The sequence below is a fragment of the Cyanistes caeruleus genome, chromosome 1 (assembly GCF_971803275.1).
Source record: "Cyanistes caeruleus chromosome 1, bCyaCae1.hap1.1, whole genome shotgun sequence".
Taxonomy (NCBI): Eukaryota; Metazoa; Chordata; class Aves; order Passeriformes; family Paridae; genus Cyanistes; species Cyanistes caeruleus.
In genome coordinates, this window is record NC_141701.1 from 106011415 (window position 1) to 106035569 (window position 24155).

At 38.8% G+C, this 24155-nt stretch overlaps 1 protein-coding gene and 1 long non-coding RNA gene across 5 annotated transcripts; one reads left to right on the forward strand and one right to left on the reverse strand.

Annotated features, from left to right (window-relative positions):
• Nucleotides 1-1010: 1010 nt before the first annotated feature.
• On the reverse strand, nt 1011-3087 carry LOC147655801 (uncharacterized). The gene is made up of 2 exons (XR_015275338.1): nt 2915-3087; nt 1011-2408 (listed from the first exon to the last, which is right to left on the reverse strand). It is a non-coding gene; the product is annotated as an uncharacterized LOC147655801 (long non-coding RNA).
• Nucleotides 3088-3439: 352 nt separating this feature from the next.
• Nucleotides 3440-23909, forward strand: HERPUD2 (HERPUD family member 2). 4 transcript variants are annotated; one of them, XM_023919423.2, is made up of 9 exons: nt 3475-3958; nt 9382-9459; nt 12878-12991; nt 14950-15107; nt 19698-19784; nt 20452-20574; nt 20876-21199; nt 22459-22573; nt 22910-23909. In XM_023919423.2, exons 1-9 carry the CDS (start codon nt 3812-3814, stop codon nt 23069-23071), a joined length of 1308 nt encoding a protein of 435 aa, XP_023775191.1. In that variant the 5' UTR covers nt 3475-3811; the 3' UTR covers nt 23072-23909. The 4 variants fall into 4 exon arrangements, with proteins under 4 accessions (XP_023775193.1, XP_086703639.1, XP_023775191.1 ...); XM_023919424.2 differs by having other exon boundaries at nt 22486-22573; XM_023919425.2 differs by lacking the exon at nt 19698-19784 and having other exon boundaries at nt 3440-3958.
• Nucleotides 23910-24155: the final 246 nt, after the last annotated feature.

Sequence of the window (24155 nt, forward strand, 5' to 3'; positions counted from 1 at the left end):
TCCAGGCTGAACAAGTGACCTCAGCCACTCTCTGTATGAATTCCCCTTGTAGACAGGTTACCATCTTCATGGCCCTCTTTGGATACTCTAATAGTTTAATCATAAATGTATCCTCTGTGCCTTAGTTAAGAGCCTGGAGATGCAGGATCTCATAGGCTATGAATTTTCCTGTGGATAGGCTAGTGACTATATAAGAAGGCCCAACTCTCAAATCAGGTACCTGTTTTAGACATTTCAAGAGTCAGAAGATGATCCCTCAGTCTTTTATAATATTTTAATGCATTAATTCCTTTACAAAAAAGAACGGTTTTGACATTCTTAAAAATTTGCCACAATTTTTCCTCTGAATTACAGAGATGTCACAGATGATACAAGTATGCAAAAAGATTACTGTGGATGTGTCAAGGTATGTCAAGCCAGACAAGTATTAAGAATAAAGACAATTTCTTGCATGTTAAAATATCAAATGGACTCTCGGTCCATTTGTGACATGACGCCTCACAATGTATATTCATAAGACATTTATGCCTACATGGCAGGGGTTTGGAGATCTTTAAGGCTCCTTCCAACCCAAATCATTCTATAATTCTATGAGCCTGATTTTCTGGATCATAAATTAATGCTGAGCCATTTTTACAAGGTTTAAAGTTTTAGTCCTAAAATGAGATTGTTGCAAGTGTCACGCTGCCCCCTGAGGGCCTGTGCACAGCGCAGGGAGCTGCTCATGGAGCTTCTAAAATACCACTACAGAAGAGATCTTACTGTTTTCATGTTCTAACTTAGGAGATTTCTCAGTCATCCCAAGTATGAAATTTCACATAGTAGTTAAAATATGTGCTGTAGAAATCCTGTGTGTATATATAAACCACAAAATTGTCAAGCAACCACCTTGAATGAAAAATTCTATAGACTATTTGCCTTGATTTTAGCATATTAATCCTTCCAAGTGCTCATGATCAGCTAGCTGACCCATTTTGGTGCATTGCCATGTACAAATAATTTGCCAAGTGTTTGGAAATTCTAGTTTATTCTTGGAAATTCCCAGGAATTCCAAGTGCATGCTTTGGTAGTGACAGTATGTTCAGAGTTTCAAGAGCAAACAATTGTTCTTATACAACAAGGAAGGGAACTGGGAAGCTAGTATGAGCACGTCAAGTGTTGTAGCTGAAGGTGCTATGAAGTACCAGTTGTCCACATTTACAATTTGATAAGCAATCCATCTCAAAGATAGCAGGTGCTGTAGGAACACACCTGAGGTCTCATGGTCCATCTCAAACATGAGGTGTGGTTGTAGAGAAAGGTAATTGAAAGTCAATAAACATAAAAATAAGGACTGTTTCCTCTGCTTTTGCAAATTCTAACATTAGTTGTCTGCATCCGTGTTTTATTCAAACAGGAGAATTAGGTCCTGGGGGCTAATGATATTCCTTCAGGCTTTTCTTTTTATCTTTCCCTTCAGAAGCTGGAGTTCCTTATGGTCCTCTCTTCATTAGCAAACTTCTTCATGCCTCACTACAATTTAATTAAAGGTCTGACTTTTTGGCATTAAAGGGACACTATCTACTGGAAAAATCAAACCTGTCTGAAACCCTTGAGCTTTCTGTAGCTACATACAGTGTTTGATGACAGAAGGGAATAGAAAGAAACATTGTTTCTTCACAAGAAAATTCTTGGTTTTTATAAGCATTTTAAAATTTTTGTCAAGTTAATGCGGCCAACTTTTATTGTAAAGATTTAGTAGAAGTACCATGAACTGAGTCCCTTATTAATTGTCATTTTATCCATCCACCTTCATAGCTATACTTGAAGTATTTTCTTCCCAGCAACTGAAAAATCATGTTGATGATTAGAAGTTTGCAGTGCAAACCTGGAAATTCAGAAACTTATTTTATGGTTTTAGACAGAATTATTGAGCAACATAAGAGGTCCATATTGAGACAACTGTCATTTAATATCTCCACTAATGATACAAACAAGGGGACTGAGTGCATTCTGAGCAAATGTGCAGATGACGCCAAGCTGAGCGATGCAGGGATGCCATCCAGCTGGATCTGGATAAGCTCAAGAAGTGTGCCCATGGGAATCTAGTGAGATTTAATAAGACCAAGCACAAGGTGCTGCACCTGGGTCAGGACAATCCCTGGTATCAGCACAGGCTGGGGGATGAACAGACGGAGAACAGCCCTGGGGAGAAGGACTTGGAAGTGCTGGTGAATGAGATGCTGGACATGACCCAGCTGTGTGCACTCACAGTCCAGAAAGCCAAACGTGTCCTGGGCTGCATCCAGAGCAGTGTGGCCAGCGGGGTGAGGGAAGGAACTCTGCCCCTCTGCTCTGCTCTGTTCCAGTGAGACCCCACCTGCAGTGCTGCATCAGCTCTGGGATCCCAGCACAGGAAGGACATGGACCTGTTGGAGAGAGTCTGGAGGAGACCATTAAGACAGTTAGAGGGATGGGGCAGCTGTCCTAGTAAAAAAGCTGATAGTGGGGTTTGTTCAGCACAGAGACAGCTTTACGGACACCTAATTGCAGCCTTCCAGTACCTGAAGGGAGCCTACAAGAAAGATGGAGAGGGACTATTTACAAGGGCATGTAGTGACAGGACAAGGGGGAATGGATTCAAACTAAAAGACAGTAGGTTTAGATTAAACACATGAGGAATAAAATCTTTACTGTGAAGGCACAGGTTGCCTAGAAAAGCTGTGGATGCCACATCCTGGGTACTGCTCAAGGCCAGGCTGGATGGGGCTCTGAGCAACCTGGTCCTGCTGCAAGACGGCCCTGCCCTTGGCAAGGGGGACGGAACCAGATGATAACTTTAATATCCTCGCCAACCCAAACTATTCTGTGATTTTGTGATTCTTTGTGATTCTGGTTATCAAATCATTCTGGTTATAAAACAGCATTTCCTAACCTCACAAGGATATTTGGGATAACTACACTGCGGCATTCCCACGCAACGGTGACGGAGACAAGAAACACAAGCAGCAAAGCTTTAATTCCCCTGCTGAGAAGCATTTCAGCTTTTCAGTCGTTGAGACCTTCTTGTCAATGAGCACAGCGCACACCCCCACCTCCTACCGCGGCGGCCGCCCACGGCCACACCCGCGGCGGCCCGGCCCGGCCACACCCGCCATTGCCGCCCGGCCCAGCCCTGCGGCGGCCCGGCCACACCCGCCATTGCCTCCCGGCCCGGCCCCGCGGCCGCCCGGCCCGGCCACACCCGCCATTGCCGCCCGGCCCAGCCCTGCGGCGGCCCGGCCACACCCGCCATTGCCTCCCGGCCCGGCCCCGCGGCCGCCCGGCCCGGCCACACCCGCCATTGCCGCCCGGCCCAGCCCTGCGGCGGCCCGGCCACACCCGCCATTGCCGCCCGGCCCGGCCACACCCGCCATTGCCGCCCGGCCCGGCCCCGCCCGCCATTGCGGCCTCCCGGCCCGCGGGCGCCCCCCGGTGCCGCTCGGCGGGAGCGGCGGGGGGCGGGCGCAGCGGCGCCGCCGCTTCCGGCCTCCATTTTACGCGGTGGACGCGGCCGGAGGCCGAGGCGGTGCCGTGGTTGGAAAGGTTCGGCCCGGGCGGGTGCGGCCCGGGTGCCGTGCTGTCCCTTCGCTCCCGCGGGCGCGGGGAACGAAGGTGAGATCCCCTGTGGCTGCGGTTCCCGGAGCGCCAGTACGAGGATGGGCTCCCCCAGTTCCCCCGGGAAGTTCGCCCCCGGCCGCTGAACCCGCCCGGAGCCCCCCAAAGGTTTGAGCGGTGTCGTGTCCCCGGGGAGGAGGAGAGCGGGGCAGGGCCGGCCGGCCCCGCGGGCAGCATGGACCAGAGCGTGGTGGAGCACCCGGTGACTCTCATCATCAAGGCCCCCAACCAGAAATACACCGACCAGACCATCAGCTGCTTTCTGGAGTGGACTGTGGGCAAGCTGAAGTCCCACCTCTCCAAGGTGTACCCCAGTAAGCCGGTGAGTTGTTGGCAGCCCTTTTCGCTCGCCTTGGCGGTGAGGCTGGGTACTGCGGCGACGTGGGGACAGGCGGTCGAGACTTCCCCTAAGCCTTGTTGAGTAAACAAACAAGAGCTGCCGAAGAGTGACCTGCGTGGAGGCGATGGCCGTCCCTCTGCTTTCAGGGAGTTGGCGGTGTAACAAATATTAAGCTGCTCTTTTGCATCATGTGAGAAGATCGAAGTGTAGCATCCTGAAAGGCGTTATCGCTAAAGATGCTTACTAATGCTTTGCTTATCTTTTTTGAGGAACTGAGATTTAAGTATCTCAGTTAACTGAATTTGAGACTAATTTTTGTAACTCTAAGAGCACTGGCTAAGAGTTCTGTCTGTTCTAAAGTGTAAGTGATATGCTTAAGGTTAACACGATCTAGGGAATTCACTAGAGTAGATAAGTGTTTATTATTATTATATTACTTGAAACTATGTAGTTGAACAGCCTACAAAATTATTTCCTCTTTGAAAAGCCGTTTTTCATGAGATTGTGCTGAAAATTTTCCTGTCAGGTGTTACACGAACTTGTATGACAGCTGTGACTGTATTTTGAAACTTAATACCTATGGCTTTTTTAGTTTTTGAGGGAAATAGACTTTATTTCTAAATTCCTCTTAAGTTCTAAATGTGGCAATTAAAAGGGGCTATGAAAAAAGCAGTAGGCAGTAAGTGATAATGCTACATATGTGTAGAAAGGCAGTCATGCAGAACGGTATATTTAAAATTTGTTTTGGACAACTGTATGAGAACTGCAGCAGTGTTTGGGGCCTATAACCAGGCTCTAGAAAACATCAGAAGAAGATAATATTTTAAATAATTTTTCACCTAGTTCAATAGAAGAATTACTGCCGTTGTTGATTTTTTGACAGAGGAAAGTAAAATTATAGCTTTGTCTCAAAAAGGGTTTCTGCCTTTTGGAGGAAGAAGAAAAGCAGCCAGCAACTTGGGCTGTGTCACTGGTACATTGACGTCTGCAAACAGTTGTGAGAGTTTGTGAATATAGTTATTGCTGTGAGTAATTCTCTGCTGAAAGAGCCTATCTGCTGTGAAAAACAAAAATATCACTCCAGCTGATTGCTGCTTCCTCCTCCTCACTAGAATTTCCTCCAGTGACGTGTTTGTGTTTAAACACTAGTTGTCTTACTCATCCTATGAATGATCCTGCTAAATTGAGCTCCTGAAAGGAAAGAACCTTAATGAACAAGAGGTTTTCATGTGGCACTGTAGGCTTTAAACAGTAGTATAGTGTTAAATTTCAGTTTCCTGAAACATCTTCCTTCTGTTGCAGATTCCTCACCATGCCTCACAGCATTAAATGACTAGTTCAGCATACCAAAACTTGTTTTGAGTTAAAGAATGAGGAGTTTCTTAAACAAGAATTATTAATTCTCATTCAGTAATTCCAATTTAATTTGGATTTACTGCACTTGCAGTTAAACTAATAACAGAACACAGTATTTTTATTTCATAGGACCTTTCAAATTAAAGTAATAACATGGGAGAGGAGAAAGGTGTTTAATAGGATGGCTCCTATGTATAGTAAAATCAAAAAGTGTATTTTTGGCTTGATGTATTTTTGATGTTGACTGCTACTGCTTTTTTCAAATGTATGTAAGTCCTTTTTCTTTTAGGAGCTTCCCTCCCCCTCCCTGTTTTTTTATTTCTTTTTTTTTTTCCTTTTAAAGCAGATCAGTGTTAAAGACTTGATTTCTCTGTTCCCTCAATATGCTAGGTCCTTGAAATAATTTCTATTACAATGCTATTTTAAGGTGTTGGATCACAGAGACTATACAGGCCTTGCAGTGTTCTTGAAGTTAGGGGTGTAAAGTAGAAATCTGTTGCTGTCACTGCTGTACTATTGTAGTATTTCAAGTTTTCTATGTGACTTGAACCTCATTCTTGCATGTGCATCTGTAAATCAGTTGGTAAACTGATGATAACTGTAAGTGTCCTAATTAAATTTACAATTTATTAAGAGTATGTTTTCAGAAAGTGAGGTGGTTAGAATAAGCAAATGAGAAGTTAGGTCTTGAGGCAGTGTTCTTTGGGATTTTTCCAGATTAATTTGTGTAAATTACTTGCCTAAATACATACACATTTTAAATACAGGCAGATTTAAATTGGTTTAGTTGTTACTAAAGTTGATATATTTTTCAAAGTAAATGCTTGAATAAGCTAAATAGGTTCAGAAGGGTGTTAAATTAGTTTGTGAGTCTTTACCAAGATTCACGTTTGTCAGTAGTTTAGCTCCCTGACTGGACCAGCTTTCACAGACAGTACTGCAGTTACAGTGTCTCTAAATGAAATACTTATGTGGACTAACACAAGACTGTTGTAAAATCAGCCTGTGTGTCTCAGTCTGGCAGATCCTACCTTCAGTGCCTTAACTGCTGCATCGATTATACCCATAAACAGTAATTTAAAACTGCTATTTCTCATTTCCCTCAGTACCTGTCATCTAGCATTTGCCTACAGTTCTAACTAGATGTGGTTGTCTGGATTTTTATTTCCTATGGAAAAATGGGAGAGAGGCTTAGTGAACTGGAATAATACCTGGTAGCTGCAGCTGTACAGCTCAGAGATTGCCTGTGTTTCTACAGGACATTGCTACACTATCTTAGGTTTGGTGTTTGGTAATGTTCTGGGCACAGCTAGTTTGGACTAAAGCATTGCAAAAGAAGTCTTGCATGAAAAATGGAGGAAAAAATTCCAAAACAGTATCTCTGGAGTTCTTAGTTTTGAATATATACCTTTTGGATTTTGATCTGCAAACTGTCTCACATCTCACTCTAGGTTCTAGAATATTTTTTTTCTAATGCCATGATTTTTTTTTCTTCTGAAAATGGGGCTGCTCTAATTCTGTGGTTTGAGGTGTTTTTCCATCACACTTGAGTGTTTCAGCTAGCAGTGAGCATGCTGTTCCTTGAAGCAGGAGGTGTGGTAGTGAAATTTCCTCTGGCAGAGGATGAGTTGAATGCCTTTTCTATTTACTTTGGCATATGTGTGAACTACTGTGTTTCCACATTTATTACCTCTTTTTCAATTTGCATTAAAAAAAAAAAAGCCCATTTCAGAATTGCGGGCTTTCAACCTGAGAATTGCAAGTGATAATCCTTTAGTTCTCAGGTAGGTGTTTAATTTATGAAGGGAGGAGTATGGGGTTTTAAGGCCTCATCTTCATCACTACAATCTCTGGTTTAATGTGATTAGCAGTACTCAACATATGTTTAACCTTTTCTTTTGTGGTTTTGTAGGGAGTTGAAATGCATTACTGAAGGCCTCGTAGTCAGCTTTGAGTGGCCCTTCTAATCTTGACAATTTCAACTCTGTAAAATACTCATATTTAAATGTTACTTGTATCTTTGAGAAGATTCTTTAATTAGAGGGGGTGGAAGAGGGACTGGTTCACGAGGTACATTAGAGGACAATTGAAAGTGACCGTGTAGAAAGCTCCATTAGGAGTGAGACAGTCAAAACAACACTAGTGCTGTGCTGGATGATGATTTAAAGATTTGGAGTTTGAGGGGTTTTTGCTGTTGGGCTTTCCTTGTTTCAAGTGCTTATCGGTTCTTATTAATCTCCAGATAATCTGTCTCTGGACCCAGAAACAAGGATTCTTAAGATTTTTCTTCTGACTGCACTGGTCAAGCTGAAGCAACAAGTTTCCAATTTACAGGAAATTAAAGTTTTCTTTAATCGGGATGCTTAAATTCTGATTTTTCTGGCTTTTCCCAAGTACAAACTGCAAACTTGCATTCTGCTGGCAGCCTGTTCTGCTTGAAGGGAGCAACAAAATAGCTCAAAAGAAGTTACTGACAGGAGTCAGGCGTTTTTTGTTGTTGTTTTAAATGTTAATAGAAATAGTACAGCATTGTTGATGAATGTATTGCAGTATTTTATCAATTTGACCTGCAAATAACCAGTTCCCAGTGTTGTGTGACATAAAAATACTGTCCAATGCCACTAATTAAAAATACAGAAACGTGCAGAAGAATAGAGAAAATTGCTCCTAAATAGAAGTGGTAAACTGTTCTGCATAGTATGTGGCAGACTATTTTTTAAAAAAATACATATTTAATCATGAATGACTAGTGAATGGCTTTGGGAAAAAAGTTAAAGCTTCAGATTTACTGACTACTTACTAGCATTATTTGCTTTGAGTATCTCTGTTTTGTTCTAATGATATGACCATTTCTTTTTTGAGGTTAAAAAAACTCAAGAACGTTTTGTAACATTTCTTTATTGGAGTAAATTATTTGAGGTCTGTAGAAGGCTATTGAAAGTAAAAATTTGTCAAAAACTTCTGTGAAAGCTTTTCCTAATCAGAGATCTGGGGCTCATTTATTTGTTTTAGTATTAGCATGAACAAGACTGCAGAGTGGGTAGCAGAAGGCTGGGATAGGAAGAGGAGAGGTGTAAGACTTGGTGTTTGCACGATGGGGAAATTCTTCAAATAGTTCATGTTGATAATGCATGTCTGTTCCACTGATGTTAGGCTAGATTTATTCATTTAGCACTTGTTTGTTTTTCTTTCTCTTGTTTGACCGAGTAAGCTCCTTGTTTTAGCATACTGGACATCTTTCTGTAGATATAGTTTACTTTGCTCAAATAGTTTCCTTTAAAATAATTCTGTTATTTCTGTTGTGTAGAATAGTCTGAAGTTATTATCATATGAACAGTAAATCACTTGTAAAAAAAAGAAGTAAAACCTTTGTTTACAATACTGGATTGTTTTAAGCTATGAAACTATAAGAATAGGAAAAAAAAGCTTATCCAGCTTTTTTAAAAAAGGGTTTTTTTTTAAGGAAGGCTACCTTAAAATAATGCTTTTGCTTCTTCTTGCTTTTTAATGTTTTCCTTCTTGTTTTTTCTAATGATGTTTTTTGTTTTGTGGTTTGTTTGTTTTTGATTTTTTCTCTGCAGGGGGTTTGAGGTCGGAGGCAAGGACTAATAACAGAAAGTCCTTGTGGAAAAATACTAAACTTTGTGCTCTTCTGTGTATTTTAATTGGCATTCCATTGTTCTGCGAACTCTCTTTGCTGCAGCCACTTTTGCATCTATATTTTCAGAAGATGCCTGGGACCAGGAGCAGGGCAAAGAATAAATCACTAAAAGACAGGAATTTTTGAATGTACTTGAAAGTTTTCTTAACAAGCATTTACCCTTAAATGTTGTTAATTGTTATGGCACTCTTGCTGAGTGCTTAATAATATAATTATTTTTCAGAAGTAATTTGTGAGTTAGACCTGTGAAGCCTCTGAAATGTTTTTAATTCTGTCTCTTGGTGATTTGACTTAAGATTTGCAGATGAGAAAATTCCTTTTATCTCCAGCTATATACCTGTACAGCAGGAAAAAAAAAATAATTTCTTTCTTTGTCCCCATCTCCTAGTCTACAAAGGATCAGAGACTGGTGTATTCTGGCAGACTGCTTCCTGATCATCTGCAGCTGAAAGATGTTCTCAGAAAAGTAAGCTTTATATCAACACTATGCAATATTTGATCAAAGCCCATTTTTGGGAAGTAGGAATTTAGATTTGTTTTGCTTAACTTCACATTTTCATTGTTGTATTGAGACATGTAACCATATAATATTGATATGTTGTGGAAAATATATTTTTAAGTATGCCTTGTGTGTTGGATTATGATGCTTGTGGATTGAGGCATGTTTCCAATTGGTGGGAGACCAAGCAGGCTATGCTAAGTCCCAAGCAAGTGATATGTTGTGTATCATAGAATCATAGTGTTAGGAGGGACCTTGTAGATCTTCTAGATTCAACCCTCCTGCTTTGGGCAGGGGCATCTTCCACTAGACCAGGTTGCTTAGAGCTCCAACTTGGCCTTGACTTCTTTGGACAGTTACCGCTGTCATATAAGTGTAATGTATTTGTGTTGATTTGGGACATCTTTTAAATTCTCATAGAGGCTTGAATCCAGAATTTATGTCAATCATGGCACTTGTGTAAGCAGATAAAGAGTAATATATTAATTGTGCAGAACCAGAATTCTCAATTCCTGAACAATTTCCTGGGAAGGCTGTTTGTTGTCTTGTTTTGATTTGTCAGCTGTTAACCATTCCTGATTATGTTTAAAACTTTGATGGTTCTTGCTCCTTTAATTTCATACTTTTTAAAAATTCTGTTGGTTCCTATTGGAAAAATAATTTTATTAGCTAATTTTGGTTTCTTCAGTCAACATTTAGATCCCAGTTTTGAATATGCATGACATCTCATGCAGGGAATCTTGGAATATATGGTCTTGGTTTTCAAACTGGCTCAAATAGCTTGGATTAATGATACCACCTAGTAGGGACTATTAAATTAGGAAATTTTCCTTAAAAATGTGTAGAACGAGATATTTAGGGTAGATAATAAAAAACTTTGGTTTCAGTTTTGATGGTGACAGGGAACATGATGCATTATGTTGAGCTGTCTAAATTCTTTGTAAACAGCTCAGGATGAAGCAATAGCTGTTATTGGGGAAATGCCTTAGGTCCTTGCAAAGTTTTTAATCCTATGAAATAGATGAACTCTATAATGCAGTACCTGGCTGTTGGTAAGGATACTTTTGTGTAATGTATTGAAGTAAAAATCAATCTACAGGCTACAAGAGTGGGTGGGTCACATTTTAAAACTTCCTATGGAGGAAAGTCTCCAAACGTGGATGGTGCTTTAGTGAAAGTGGGCAACTGAACTTTAGTATTAAGATGGAAAAACAGAGGATGTTTCCATTAAGATGGAAATGCAGAGGAGTCTTGAGTATTGCTTCAGCAGATTAACACTGCTGTTCCTTTATAATCTTTATTCTGAAATAGATTTTATTAAGTGAGATTAAACTTCTTACCAAAGAAAATGTTTGCAGTTTGTTATGTATATGTTTAGTAGAAAACTGATCTGGACTGTTGCAAACCAGTATGCCCTGTACTGCTCAAATGTTTAAGGAAATGCTTATAGAACTTACTCAAAGTTTAGCTTTGCTTGCTGAAGACAAAATGGAGTCCAAATTCCTTAAATTCACTTGGTCTACTTGCAGCATACTTGTTTTAGAAAACAAGATTTCAAACTTTGTTTGTGTGCTAGAGGAGAAACTTTGTAACTAATGTCTTTCTTCACCATACAGGGGCTGTGCTTGACTTTAAAGCATTGGCATAAAGCTTTAAAGTCATAATGGCAGTTTTGGGCCTCAGGTGTAGTTAAATTTAGTGAATTTGAAAACACACCTGTCTTAAGCACAAAGTTAGAAATTCTTGTTGGAAGAAGAGGAGTTTTTGTACTGAAGCTTCTGAGAGCTTTTGGGAAAAATGTATAAACTTGATTAAACTTAAATTCAGTCTCATTCTCTGCCAAAATATTCCTACTTGATTATTTATAAGTTCCTAATATTATCTGAGAACTTACTAAATCACTCAGTCTAGCTTTGTGATACTTGCTCCTTGGCACTGACCAGTGTCATTTCACTGATACAAAATGCCTCGAGGCTGGAAGTTGTGGCACTCTTCTAGCACAGTGATGTCCAACACATTACTTATGAATAGAAGTACATTACAATAAACTGTCACGTTTAATAAACATGCTGTAGGCTTACCAGTGGTATGTCTAGCTTCCCTTGCCTTTCCCAGGGGCATAAATTCTTATCTAGGAAGAGGGTGATTAGTTAGGTTAAAGGCTTTTGACATGGTCAAAGTGCTGTTCACCTGTGTTTAGTGCTTTCTGACTCTTGCTGTCACTGGCTGCTAAGAAATTACACTTAATGTAGCAGTGAGGCTGTGCTTGGGGTTAGGGGCCAGTACATGGGGAGGAGTTTAAATAACTGAGTGTGCATTGGCTATGCTGGCAGTAATGCACAGTGGCATATAAAAGCATTTGTCTAGTTTTCTCCATTCCTAAAAATCAAAACCATGAAAATGAGTAAATGGCTGTTATAGCACATTTATATATAGTTAAAAAAAAACCCTCCCAATGGAGATTTTCTGAATGTCATCTCATTAAAAATGGCAGCTTGCCTGCACCATGCTGATTTCAGAAGAGGATAGAGGGGTGTTTTTGTTGCTCCTCTTGTTTAAAATTTAGTTACTGAGGAAGCTGCAGTGTTGAATTTAAACATGCAGCCAATAGCTGATGTGTTGCTATGGCCATGTAAGGGTGTTTTTTAATTTGGTACAGTGAAATAGCTACAGGTTGAAGTTATGGCCTCCAGATCGTGTTCCTGCAGAATTGGTATGGCCTTGCTAATGGGTTCAAGTGGTGGCATGCATCTGCTTCCTCACTTTCAAATATTTAGGAATACTCAAGCCCCACCTAGCACTTTGAATAGCATTTCCTGAACATGGAATATCTGCAGGGGCCCTTCAATTGCCTGTCTGCAGGTTAGGCTTGAGCAAACCTTAAACAGGAGCAAAGTGAATGCAATGCCTGGCACATTGTTCACATCTTGGTCTGCTTGTGGAATTCCAGCACCTACCTTTTTCATGTACCCTGATGTCTCTATTCAATAACACTCTTCATATATCTCAGTGTAAGTGTAAACATCCTTAAGTTTAGGTAAACTGAGCCCTGTAAAAGGTGTGAGATTTTTCCGAAATAAAAGTCAAAGCTTGTGATATGCTTCCTCATGCTTCTCCTAGGGTTCTTTCATTGGTTCTGCTATACTGCAGTTTTAGGAAAACCAGGGATAAAGTCCATGTTTCATATGTTATTTTGGACAGCTTCTAAGAAGACATTATTTGTGAAATAGTAGTATTCTCTTGTGCTACACTCAAGTGTTGCTTTATGGTCTCTTATGTATAATGTTTCTTTAGTGTTTACAACTCTGAATTTTTGAAGACCTTTTTTTACTTGTAAGTTTCTCCAGTTTTGTTGCTTTAGCTCTTCAATTTCTTTAATTTTTAGCAAGATGAATATCATATGGTTCACCTGGTATGTACATCTCGGACACCTCCAAGTTCACCAAAACCCAGCACCAGTAGAGAAGGTCATGGAGCGTCAACCTCCAGCAGTAACTCAGTGAGTTTTTTCTTACACAGGACTCAAATTCCTTTTATGCTAAGGAAACTTGCCATTAATTTCTCCTTTAACATTTTATATTTGTCTGTGAAATGGTATGTTGAAATTAGAGCATACCATAGGAATTTGTACTTGATTATCTAAGGTTGTATTTTTATTTAAACAAAGATGACCTTTTTTCAAATTGTAATAGTTATGTTTATTTGATGACAAAGCACTACTTTTTCTAAGCAATTTAACACTGTATCAAAAAGTACACTTTCCTTTCTCTCCATATCCTTGTATCTTTAGCAGAAATCACATAGTGTATTTAGAATTTTAGAAAAACTAAGTTTAGATTTGTTTTGTGAAAATTTGAGAGACGAGTCAAAATATTGCCATTGTCATGAGATAAAGGTGGAACTTAGCCAGTTTTTTTTGTTTGACAGGAACTGGCCAGAATTTATGTATGAACTTCAAGCTAGTCATAGCATCTGCAAGACAGTCAAAAGTAGGAAGTGTTCTTAACACTTCCATTAGTTAAATTGTTTACAGAACATGTTTGTTTATGGTGTTTTGAGCCTTCCCCTCTTCATACCCTCCAAAATGATGGTCTTTGGTTGCATTGTGTTTTAAAAGCTGTTATGATTTCTATTGAGAACTTCATAGTTCTTGGCTTTTTCCAGAATTGGCACTATCACTAAGCAGCCCTTGAAAGTTAGTCAGAAAGGGATATATATACAATGCCACTGTAGGTACTTTTCATCTGAGGGGCATGGATTGTCAGCATATGGGAGATGCCCTTGGAAGCTGTCTTCATTCTGCTGTTGATAGGGCCTGTGTCAGGCTGCTGTGTGACGGTCAGAAACATGAGCTGTTTAAGCGGTGGGAGAGAGGGGACTGTGGCTACAATATCTTTTCAAGGACTGTATTTATATCTCTGTTTACAGGCAGGACACAATGTTGGCACTGTATTTTACTGCTGTGTACATCAGTTATAATTGTTGTATTTGAATGACTGTATTAATGACTGCTTAAAGCAGGCAGTATGCAAAGTGCTAAGTTTATAACACTTTGGAGGAAACAGCCTAAACACAAAGTTTGAATAGTCTTTATCCTTCTATTTGTTCTCCTCCCCACCCTGACTTTCTAGTGGTAAATTTTTCTTGTTTTCTTTGTAGGGCAAATGTGATATAGATGTCTTAAGTACTTGCACCTTCTCATTTCCTGAGTTGTCAAAGTTAGAGGATTTTCTACTGAGTAAACACTACAGTAATTCTTAGCAACAGGATTTGGGGATTTTTTAAAACGGAAATAATGCATCTCAATGGCCCCATTGTAATCTTGTTATGGTGACAGTTTAGAAGCCAGGTATCAGAGGTCTGACACTAGCTTCAGGTGTGTTCCTTGGAGCCTAGCTGTTCCTAGGAGTTCCTAGCTGTTTCCCTATGCCCACTGATAGCCCCCTTCCAGCGGTGACCACAGCAGTTTGGACTGGGCAGCTGGCACTGTGAAGAGGATGAAGAGTAGAAGGGGTAACTAAATATAAGGATAGGGAAATAGTGTTTTAAGCCACTGTCTCTGAAGGCAGTCATATCCTGAAGTTGTAGTTACTTCTGTTAACAATAGCCACTAGAGTTTTTGTTCCTGCTAAATATTCTTTCAATTAAGTTTTAGTTTGCTTCAGCTTTTTGAAGCTATGATTAACAGTGACTGTGGTTTTCTCAGGAAACTATCAAATGTTGAGTCTTTCTGAAAAATTCTGGTTTTTTTCCCCTCTTGCACCTGAGTGCAATTTTGAATTTCTGTTTTTACTAAGGCTTGCCAGAACCAATAAAACCACAGAAGACTTACCCAGTGTTTACATTCTTAATAAAACTTGTGACAAAACATTAAAGCAAGTAGTTTTTTTAAGACATAGTAGTAAATCTTATAACTGTGGCAAAAGATCCACAACCTCGATTTTATTTATTTTTTAGAATTTAGACCGTTCTGGATCAACTGCTGCCTCGTCCACAAACCAAGAAGCTGCTTCTACATCTTTGAACACTAGTGCAGATGGAGTGAGACATCGTAATCTTCCACAAGCACATAGCAATCCCACGCCAAGCCACCAGTTCCCTTATTTAATGCAAGGGTAAGTGAGACTGTAGCAATCCTCACTCCTTCATGCTCTTTGAAGTGCTTTAAATGTTCAGTTGCAATTACGTTTCTTTCACAGTCTGGAAAATTATTTGGCTAGTTTGTCTTGAAGTCACATTAGAAAAGTTTCCACATGAAAATTAGGGTTTTCAGCTAGGAATCAGTCAAAGAGGAAGTGCTCTTGGTGCTCCCCTTCAGGCTGTTTTTTTTATGCTTTTCTTTATGCTTTCTGCCCTCAATTTTCTTGGACAAGTGCAGCTTTAGTATGTCTAGTGGATGTAGTTAGTAATGTAACTGATAGAATTATTACTTCAGGTTGTCTTTACTGTCCTTTTTTTTGTCAACACTAAATTATTAGTAGAATATGATGATTTCTAGTTTCTGACACACACGAGATTTAATTCTTCATTTCTCCATATTGGATTCAACTGTAGAAATGATATGCAGATATTTAGAGTATGTGTAGTGCTTGTGTATCTACAACAGAATGAAACTATCTACCAATGATAGTTCTGAAGTGATAGCTGTCATTTCCTCAGGGAGCACTTTCAAGTTTCCTTTCTGGCAAGGTGCTCTCCCAGTACTGTATAGATTCTAGAAATCTACTTTGGAGAATGTTGAAACAAAAAACCCTAAAATAAGAATGTGCTAACAGTAACATTGCTTCTGTTGCTGGAAAGAAAACAGATGCCAAGAGCTGTTGAAAGTTTACTTAGTTTGTTTAATTTACGTGCTCTCGTTAGAGTTAATTAAGACTTCACTACTCTTACTAGTTTTCATCTTGAATTTGTTATTTTTTTTATTATCTGAAATGTACTGTCTGCTGAGAAGAGATGGCCTTTAGAGTAGGTGGAGATTTATGTTATTCTGACCAAATGCATCTTCACAGAAGTGGTCATACTTGCCTTTCAGACAAAGCTAGGTGACAACAGGTTGACTGTCAAGACTGCTATTGGTTTAATATAAATCAATTCTAAAAGCAATTTATTATCTGTTGGGTAAATGACTAATCTGTATTTTAATTAGCTTTTCACACAGACATATTTTGAGTTTTTGTCAAGTGTGGTGAACTGAATAGGCTGTGGACTTCGAAAAGGCAGCAGAACCATTTTTTATGGTTTCATTTTTTGAGCTGAATGAATTTGTGTCAGTTTGGGAGACATTGCTGTCTTGGAAAGAAAATATAACTTAAAAATACTAAGTCCATGCTTTGCTATGTCTAGCATGTAATGGAGATTGAGAGGGGTGGATTTGTAGACTGAAAAAGGTGCTGAGAAGTGCTGTACCTATTTCAGGGGTTTCAGTCCTACTCAAATGATTTCTAACTTCGTTACCTGGAATAGTGTACCGCTTGTGACTGTGGTGCATTAGCAGTGCACCCAAATCGCTTATTTCAATTTTGTGTAATCCAAAAGGAATCCAGATGGTGATCCAAGAGCATTCTGTGGTGCAAATAGAACTGTAGTAAGTGCAAATGACTGGAGGTTTCCAGAAGTGCATTCCTAATCTTAACAGAAATGCCAAAATAAACAAACCCTAAATAATCCTAGGCCTTTTTAAAAAAAAAAAAGTCTTTTAATGGAATGCTGTCAGAACTTGAAGTAGATCTTTGTAGACTGCTGGGTATTGGCTCTGCTCAGCTCCAAATCATCTGTGCCCAGTGCTTGCTGGAGTCTGCTTGCTTCCTTAAAAACCCTTTTTAAAGCTTCAGTAATCTTTTCAGATGCATCTGCTTGTATTCCAGCAGTAAGAAATGCCCTCTTTTTTTTTAGCTGTCTCTTAAAAATCACTTTGGGATTTAATCACTTTGAGCTTTAATGTAATTTATTCGCAGATCAAGACTTGTTAGGAGCATGAAGATTCGTAGCTGAAACTGGTGTTACTTTGTTGATTTTTCTTTTATTTTCATGACCAAACAATTTTTATTCTAGCTGCATGATGAACTGTAGGCACTGCTGATGGGGAAAGATCTCCAGGTGTTTGAAAATTTATGTAAGGGTCAGTTTCCTTGGGCATTTTGCAGTACTTGATTGATTTGTACAAATAAGTAATGTGAACGTTAAATGATTAAATTACAGTTTCAATGTGTTTTCAGCTCCTGGCTTAAAGTTGCAGCGTGAGAGTTGAACATACTTTGGGAAAACAGCATTTAGTTCAGATTTTTGAAGTATTACAGGGAAAAAAACCCAAAACTTTCTGTTGCTTTTAAACTTTTGCAAATGTTGTTTTCAAAAGATCTAAACTTGTGGTGGGACTGGGCAAGTAGCTTATGTATGTACCAAGTTAGCCTTTAGCTGTGGGGAGCGAGCACAGCATCGTCGGCTCCTGTGGACTTTGATGGGGATCAGGACCTGTGCTGTGCTGCATGGGCAGAAACAGAACACATGGGCTCAGCCCTGACAGGGCTCACATTTCAGACTGGAGACCACTTGGAAGCAGTAAGCAGACAAGAGACATCAAGGCAGTGAAATCATTTGTCAAGTGTGGGTGGCCCATCTAGTGAAATGTTTTCATATTGTGCACACAGTAATGTTTGAAAGCAAATAACATACTGAGAGCATGCAGTATATCCTAGCACATAAATACCTTGCTGCATCAGTTACCTTTGCTCACTATATTTTCTTCTAAGTAGCAAATAACATAGTGGAGGAAACTGAAATATCACCTGAAGTTGATGTCCCAAGCTGTTAAGTCCAAATAAAAAGTCTTGTTTTTTCACAAGTGGTGAGCAGTATCTTCATGATAACCTTACTTTAAAATTCAGGGCTGGTTAGTTCATTTGGGTATGTTCTGTAGGCCAAAAGAAGTAGTTTTGAGCTTTTTAGCCATCCTGAGGAGCACTGTGTGTCTTTTCAGAATATTCTGAAGCTACTTCTACCATTTGAACTGTTCTCTGGCTTATTCAACTGTTCTTCTATTGTCTGCTCTGCTTTGTTCTGCAGTCTTGGAATGCCTGTACAGATACTATTTGCTTTGTCCTTACACTGTTGCTGCCATTCTTTTGAAATACTCTGCTTCCTACCTTTTTCTCCTCTGTTTGGAAAAGGATGAGGAGAAAGTATTGTCCTACTTTTACTTTTTCCTTGAGCAGCAAGCTGCCTTGCTTTGCTGAGAAGATCCTCTTCCTTTGGGGAGCTTCTTCTGACTGAAATACATTGTTGCAGTGTAAAGAGTTGTTTCTGAATTTCATAAGCTAATTAAATACCATGGCAACTGTAATAGCTGTATAATTGACAACATCTGCCTCATTTTGATTTTTGATGAGCAAACAAAATGCTGCTGTACTAGTTGGCATTCTAAGCCAGAAGCCAGTTGTAAGCCAGTCTCTGCTTCTGCTCAATTAATGTGATCAGGTCTTGAAAAATTAAGTCTTGCTTCTCAAACAGTCATGCCTTCTAGAAAAGCTGTTGGGGAAAAAAAGATGAAAAACCTACCACAATATTTGAGTGTGAAAGAAATAATGTGGAAGAAAAGAACATGACATAACTTCTGTGGTTTGAGTTGAGTTGGCTGCTTAATCTACTGTTAGGCTTTAAGACATCAAGAAAGCAGGTTTTGAAAGAGTTTAAAAGAAAGGTGAGGCTCAAATATGGTATTTCTAAAAGATACATCTGTGAGGGCAAGCTGTTAGGTGTTGAGGCCTCAACCTTTCTTGAGGTCAACGTAGCAGTTACAAGGAAGAACCCTAAAATCTGTATCTGATGAGAAAAGGAAGTGGCAAATTCCTTCAGAACTCACTTGGGCAAGTTGAGTAGCACTGCTTTTTGGTGACTGAGGTGGAAGTGAGTGACCCTGCTTGTTCAGAAGCTCATCTGATACTCTACTTGCTTGAAACTGAAACACTGCTCATTGGTTTGTCTCAGCACAGTACTTAATGATACTCATGTAGAATATTTAAATCATCTTTACATTTCGAGGTCAAATATTTTGTGAATTTTGGAGGAGTCTTATCTCTCCAAGTGTTTGACAGTTCCAGGGATAGAAAAACACATTCTTATAGCTTGCAACTGTAAATCATGATTAATGTTTTTCAACAGTGGCTTCATGACATTGCTGTTTCAACATGCTAATAATGCATAAGTAAATAGCATCAGCAGGGCTGCTAGTTAAACCTTTCAATTTTCAAAATAAACCTTCAGTAATGCCTATGACTATCTCAGTTTGTGTTTGGTATCAGGAAAGTACTTTTGTACTTTTTCTTTCTTTCTTTTTTTCTTTTTTTTTCTTTTTTTCCCCCAAAAAATGTTGTCAAAACAGATTATGGCTAAACGCAAGCAAAACAGTTTTAGCAGAAGTCATGGAGTTGCATGGCAGGTACTTGTACAGAATTGCAGTGAAATATGTATTCATGTGTAACACAGAAAAAAGATTTTAATGTCTTCCTCCCATCTTTCTTTCTGGGCATGTCGTGTATATCTGAATGCCTGGTAAGACTAATGAAATCTCTTGGTGATATCTTTGCAGGGAGTGCCTTACTTAGGGAACAGGTGTAGTCTGCAGTACAATTACAGCAGTCTCAGCTTTTGCTACCTGCAGTCTGAATAAACTTTTCTTCATGCTTTATACTCTCATGCTGTCCTGAAAGATGTCCTGGTTTACTACAGTTCACTACATCAAAATCTTTTGGGAAAGAGTTGGAAATCTTGCCAAAACATGCTATATGCTCTAGGAGGTAAGAGAGGATAAGAAGTCTAATAGCAGACAAAACCAAACATAAAACTTAACTACAGGAGTTTTCCCTCTTTTGCATGTGAATCAGAGTTAAAAGCCCATAGGGAGGAGAATCACATATGCTCAAAAATTGAAGGGGGGTAGTAAATCCTTTACAATGTTCTTAGTTGCAATCTTCAGAAGCTGTATCTGAAAGATAAGTTTGTTGTCTTTGCTTATGATATTTCTTCACGTCTCTGATCACAGTGATATTTAAGTATTGCTTCTAAAAGAATACTATAGAAGATAGTAAGTTTTCCCTTTAGAGCTCCTGTAGACCTTTAAGGATGATCTCTGAACTTAAAAGGAATTGTATGGAAGAATTTCTGTAGTTAGCATAGTGTTGAAAAATTTCCAGCATTGTTTTGTCCCAGAGATGCAGCTAGTGACATACTAAGTACAAAGCCAAATATTCTTTCTAGAGAAATAACTTTGCTTGTTAATTTCTTTTATCAAAATATAGTGCTTTTTTGGAATGGGTTGAATGATCTCACTATATGTTATTTCAAAGTGTTATTTTAGGAGTGCAAATGAGAAGAGAAATGCTACTTTAATTGTTTTTTAATGCTAGCACGCTTTTTAAATGTCACAGTTCAGAGCTGAATATTTTTCTTTAAATCATGTTGTAGCAATATAGGCAACCAGTTTCCAGGCCAAGGCGTTCCTGCTGGATTTTCTATGTATCCTGCATTCAGTCCCTTACAGATGATATGGTGGCAACAGATGTATGTACGTCAGTACTACATGCAATAGTAAGTTTGCATTATCTTACTTTTGAGCTACACTAGTGAAAAGAATATATTAAATGTCTTTTGTCAGGATCAAAATGTCTGTGTTTATTTTGTCTAGCTCTGTTTTATACCTAGTTTTGTCCAGTAAATTATGAAAGCCAGTCTTGGATTAGAATTAAATTAATGTCTTAGTAAATAAAAGTCTAAGGGAAAATGTGGTTTGTTTTGACATGTATTACATCTGGAACTGTAGCAAAGAAGACAGGCTTAGTAATTATGGTGCATGTTTTTTGACAAACCAGGTTTATGTTTAAATTTTTAGCCAAGCTGCTGTTTCAGCCCAAGTGACTTCCAGCACTGAGCCAGCGAGATCTGCAGTTGCCCAGGCTGTAAATTCAGAACATGCTCCTGCAAATGAGCCTGCAGCAGTGCCAAATGTAGCTGTCCAGGAGAACAGGCCTGTAAACCAAAATGTTCAGATGAATGCACAGGGTGGTCCAGTAGTGAATGAAGAGGACTTCAACCGGGACTGGCTGGACTGGATGTACACATTCTCTAGAGCAGCAATTCTTCTGAGCATTGTATACTTCTATTCTTCTTTCAGTCGGTTTGTCATGGTAATGGGAGCCATGCTGCTGGTTTATTTGTGAGTACAACAGTTGAGTATAGCTGCAGATCTGAGATGTGGAGTATGGTGCTAATATTCATTCCATTTAAAATTAAAAATTATCCACATGCAAATATTTACACAGTGCCCCTTTATAGTACGGTGTGTCTGTTAAAAAAGGTAAATTTAAACAGGTAGAGAAACTGATGTGAAGAAAGAAGTGATTCTCAAAATATTTTTACAGTAAGTTGGATACCTCTTATACCTGAAATACAATGTTCTTACATATTGGTGATATTAATAGATCAGTGTTGTTGAAATGTAGCATTTTGGGATGAAAATTTAAAAACGTCTAAATTTAAACATCTATAAAAATAAAAAATAACGTCTATAAAAATAAACGTTAAATTTTAAAAATTTAAAAAGGGGGTGACGGGAGGGAAGCTCATATAGGTCAAGCATAAACTTAACCTTACTGCTTGGATGTGAAAGTGCAAAGCTCATGTGTATTTCCAAAATAAATTATGGGTTGTGTGCAGTAAATTTTGCTGGGCAGAGTTAAGGTAGTGGTAGTATAATGGTGCGTTACTAGATCTGGTAGATTTAAAGAGATGTAAAAATTTTTTAACTGCACATCATAAAGACCTAGGCACATTCTGTGTTTAGCTGAGAAATATCAGTACTGCTGTCATCACTTCCTCTTGCATATGAAGATACCTTAATGATGTAAAAAGAAGTGGAAAACAGCAGTAATGCTTGATATTTTAGACTGATGCCATGCACTCAGAGTTTCCTTACACTGTAGTCTCAGTCCTAACTAGGACTGTTCTTTCATACAGGTAGGGTAGCTGAAATCAGAATATAGATGCTTGGAAATGTAGGAGAGGCTTACTTTATTTACAGTGGTAATGTGGTTCAAGCATTAGCTGAAGTTTAAATTCATTTTTTTCCAGGGAAAATTAAATTTAAACTAAGAAAATTAAGGCTGGCTTTGAAAACTTACTTAACTTCAGTACTTAAAAATGGGGAGGAGACCCATAAAAAGTATTCTACATATTGAATCACCTAATCATGGTATACTATTCCTCTGCTGGAACTGAGGGCTATGAACAGCAAGACCTTAACGCAGACATTGAAGAATAACCATTCAGTCTAGAAGGATGAATTACAGAAAAATAGATGTAACTTCATTCATTTGAAAGTACTTACAGAATTTGCTGCAGTAGCTAGCTGTAGAAAAAAAATACTTTTGTTCCTTTCAAAAGAGAGGTTTTCAACTGTTCCACTTTCTTACATAGACACCAAGCTGGATGGTTTCCCTTTAGGCAAGAGGGAGGCCAACAACAGGCAGCCAATAATGCAGAAGTGAACCGTGATGGGCAACATGCAAATAATCCTGATCTTGAAGAGATGGTGAGTAAGGGCAGACATGTCTTTCGAGACTCCTCTGTATTATATTGTAAAATATGCTGTAGTGCCTGGACAGAAAGTCAACTTTTGTGGAATAGAGTTGGTTTAACCAGAAAGCTTTCAGCATTGTCCTCAGGTTGTGCCTGCTGCTTAAGTTCTGTATTTCTCCAGTCTGATGGTTACTGATTGTCTCTACTTCAGTCACAGACTTTCTTCATGCTAGTTACTTCAGGAAGTTGTTCTGAAAGAAATCACTTAATGTAGGAAGATACTGCTGGTTACCTTATATCAGAATTCTGAAAAGAAGCAGTTGAATTGCTTCAATTTCTGTTTTTAAAGGAGCGACTTATGGATGATGGGATTGATGAAGACAACGGAGAAGATGCAGGTGAAGATGGCAATACAGAGCAGCAGCCTGGATTCATGGCTTCTGCTTGGTCCTTTATCACAACCTTCTTCACATCACTGATCCCTGAAGGGCCTCCACAGGTTGGCAATTAAAGTGGAAAAGGAACTGTGTCAGGCAACCTCAGTAGCCATACGTAGAAGTGGAGCAGATCCTAGAGAGTGTTCTAAATACAGTGCAATTTCTGAAAATTTATAATGTTTTCTTTTTGATCATGGTGTACAAAACTGTGTATTTTTTTTCTTTTGGCTTTCTCATGCATTGAATATTTTAAGCACAAGTGGACTACTAAATGCTTTCTTTAAGATTCTTCTTTTTCTGAAGAATAAAATGTAAAGATATTTGTCTTCCATGTTTTGTTTTAATTTCAAATGTGTGTTACACTGAGGCAAAGAGCTTGTATGTAATCTGCACCATTACCTCTTTAAAGAGCTGTTAAGACTATGAATGTTGACAGACCTTTCCAAATGCTCTCTATTTATCTGAATAATGTATCTTGTGTTAGTTTGATACAGGCTATGAATTCTCACGTGGGATTTGGAACTTAAATAATTCCTGAGAGAATGCAGTAAACACAAGGGTTACTTGTTAATGGCATGTTGTCTTCATGTCAGAAAATAGTTGTTTAAAAAGCTGAGAGCATTTTCTTGAGACTGTACTGATGTGCATTAAAGTTGGAGGTGTTTGACAGCTCTTCAAAGACAATTGGCAGTGATGGGATAAACCTTAAATGTTTGATACATTCAGTACTTTTTAAGGAAAATATAGCTGCGCTGGGGCAAAATATGTACACTAGGTTTTTTAATAAAACTGTTATGGTAACTCTTTTGGATGTTTATATGCCTATTTGAATGCAAATGGCTAAATTGTGCCTCATTAAGGATGAGGATATGATTAATTTGAGAGTGTAATAAAGTTATCATGGTGGCATTACTGGCATTGACCGAAGTGATGTGTTTGTAGCAGCGTCTATACAGTTAGAAGTATGATCTCAACAGCAGACTATCTGTATTCTTTAACTTCATTAACCTAATTAAAACTAAGAAAAAAAAATGGTACATGAGGGAGTAGCACAGTGCTATGTCAGGTTATTGGTTGCTTTCTTTAGATTTTAATCATAGTCAAGAAGGTACATTTGGTTTTGTTCTTAATTCTGAAATATTATGTGCTTTTTAACTT

Bases quoted from the DNA above. Each gene is read 5' to 3' on its own strand.
- HERPUD2 (XM_023919423.2), top strand. From the start codon at position 3,812: ATGGACCAGAGCGTGGTGGAGCACCCGGTGACTCTCATCATCAAGGCC. The intron at 15,108-19,697 runs GTAAGTGAGACT...CTGTCCTGAAAG, and splicing joins TTCCCTTATTTAATGCAAGG to ATGTCCTGGTTTACTACAGT. The intron at 20,575-20,875 runs GTAAGTTTGCAT...TTAAATTTTTAG, and splicing joins CGTCAGTACTACATGCAATA to CCAAGCTGCTGTTTCAGCCC.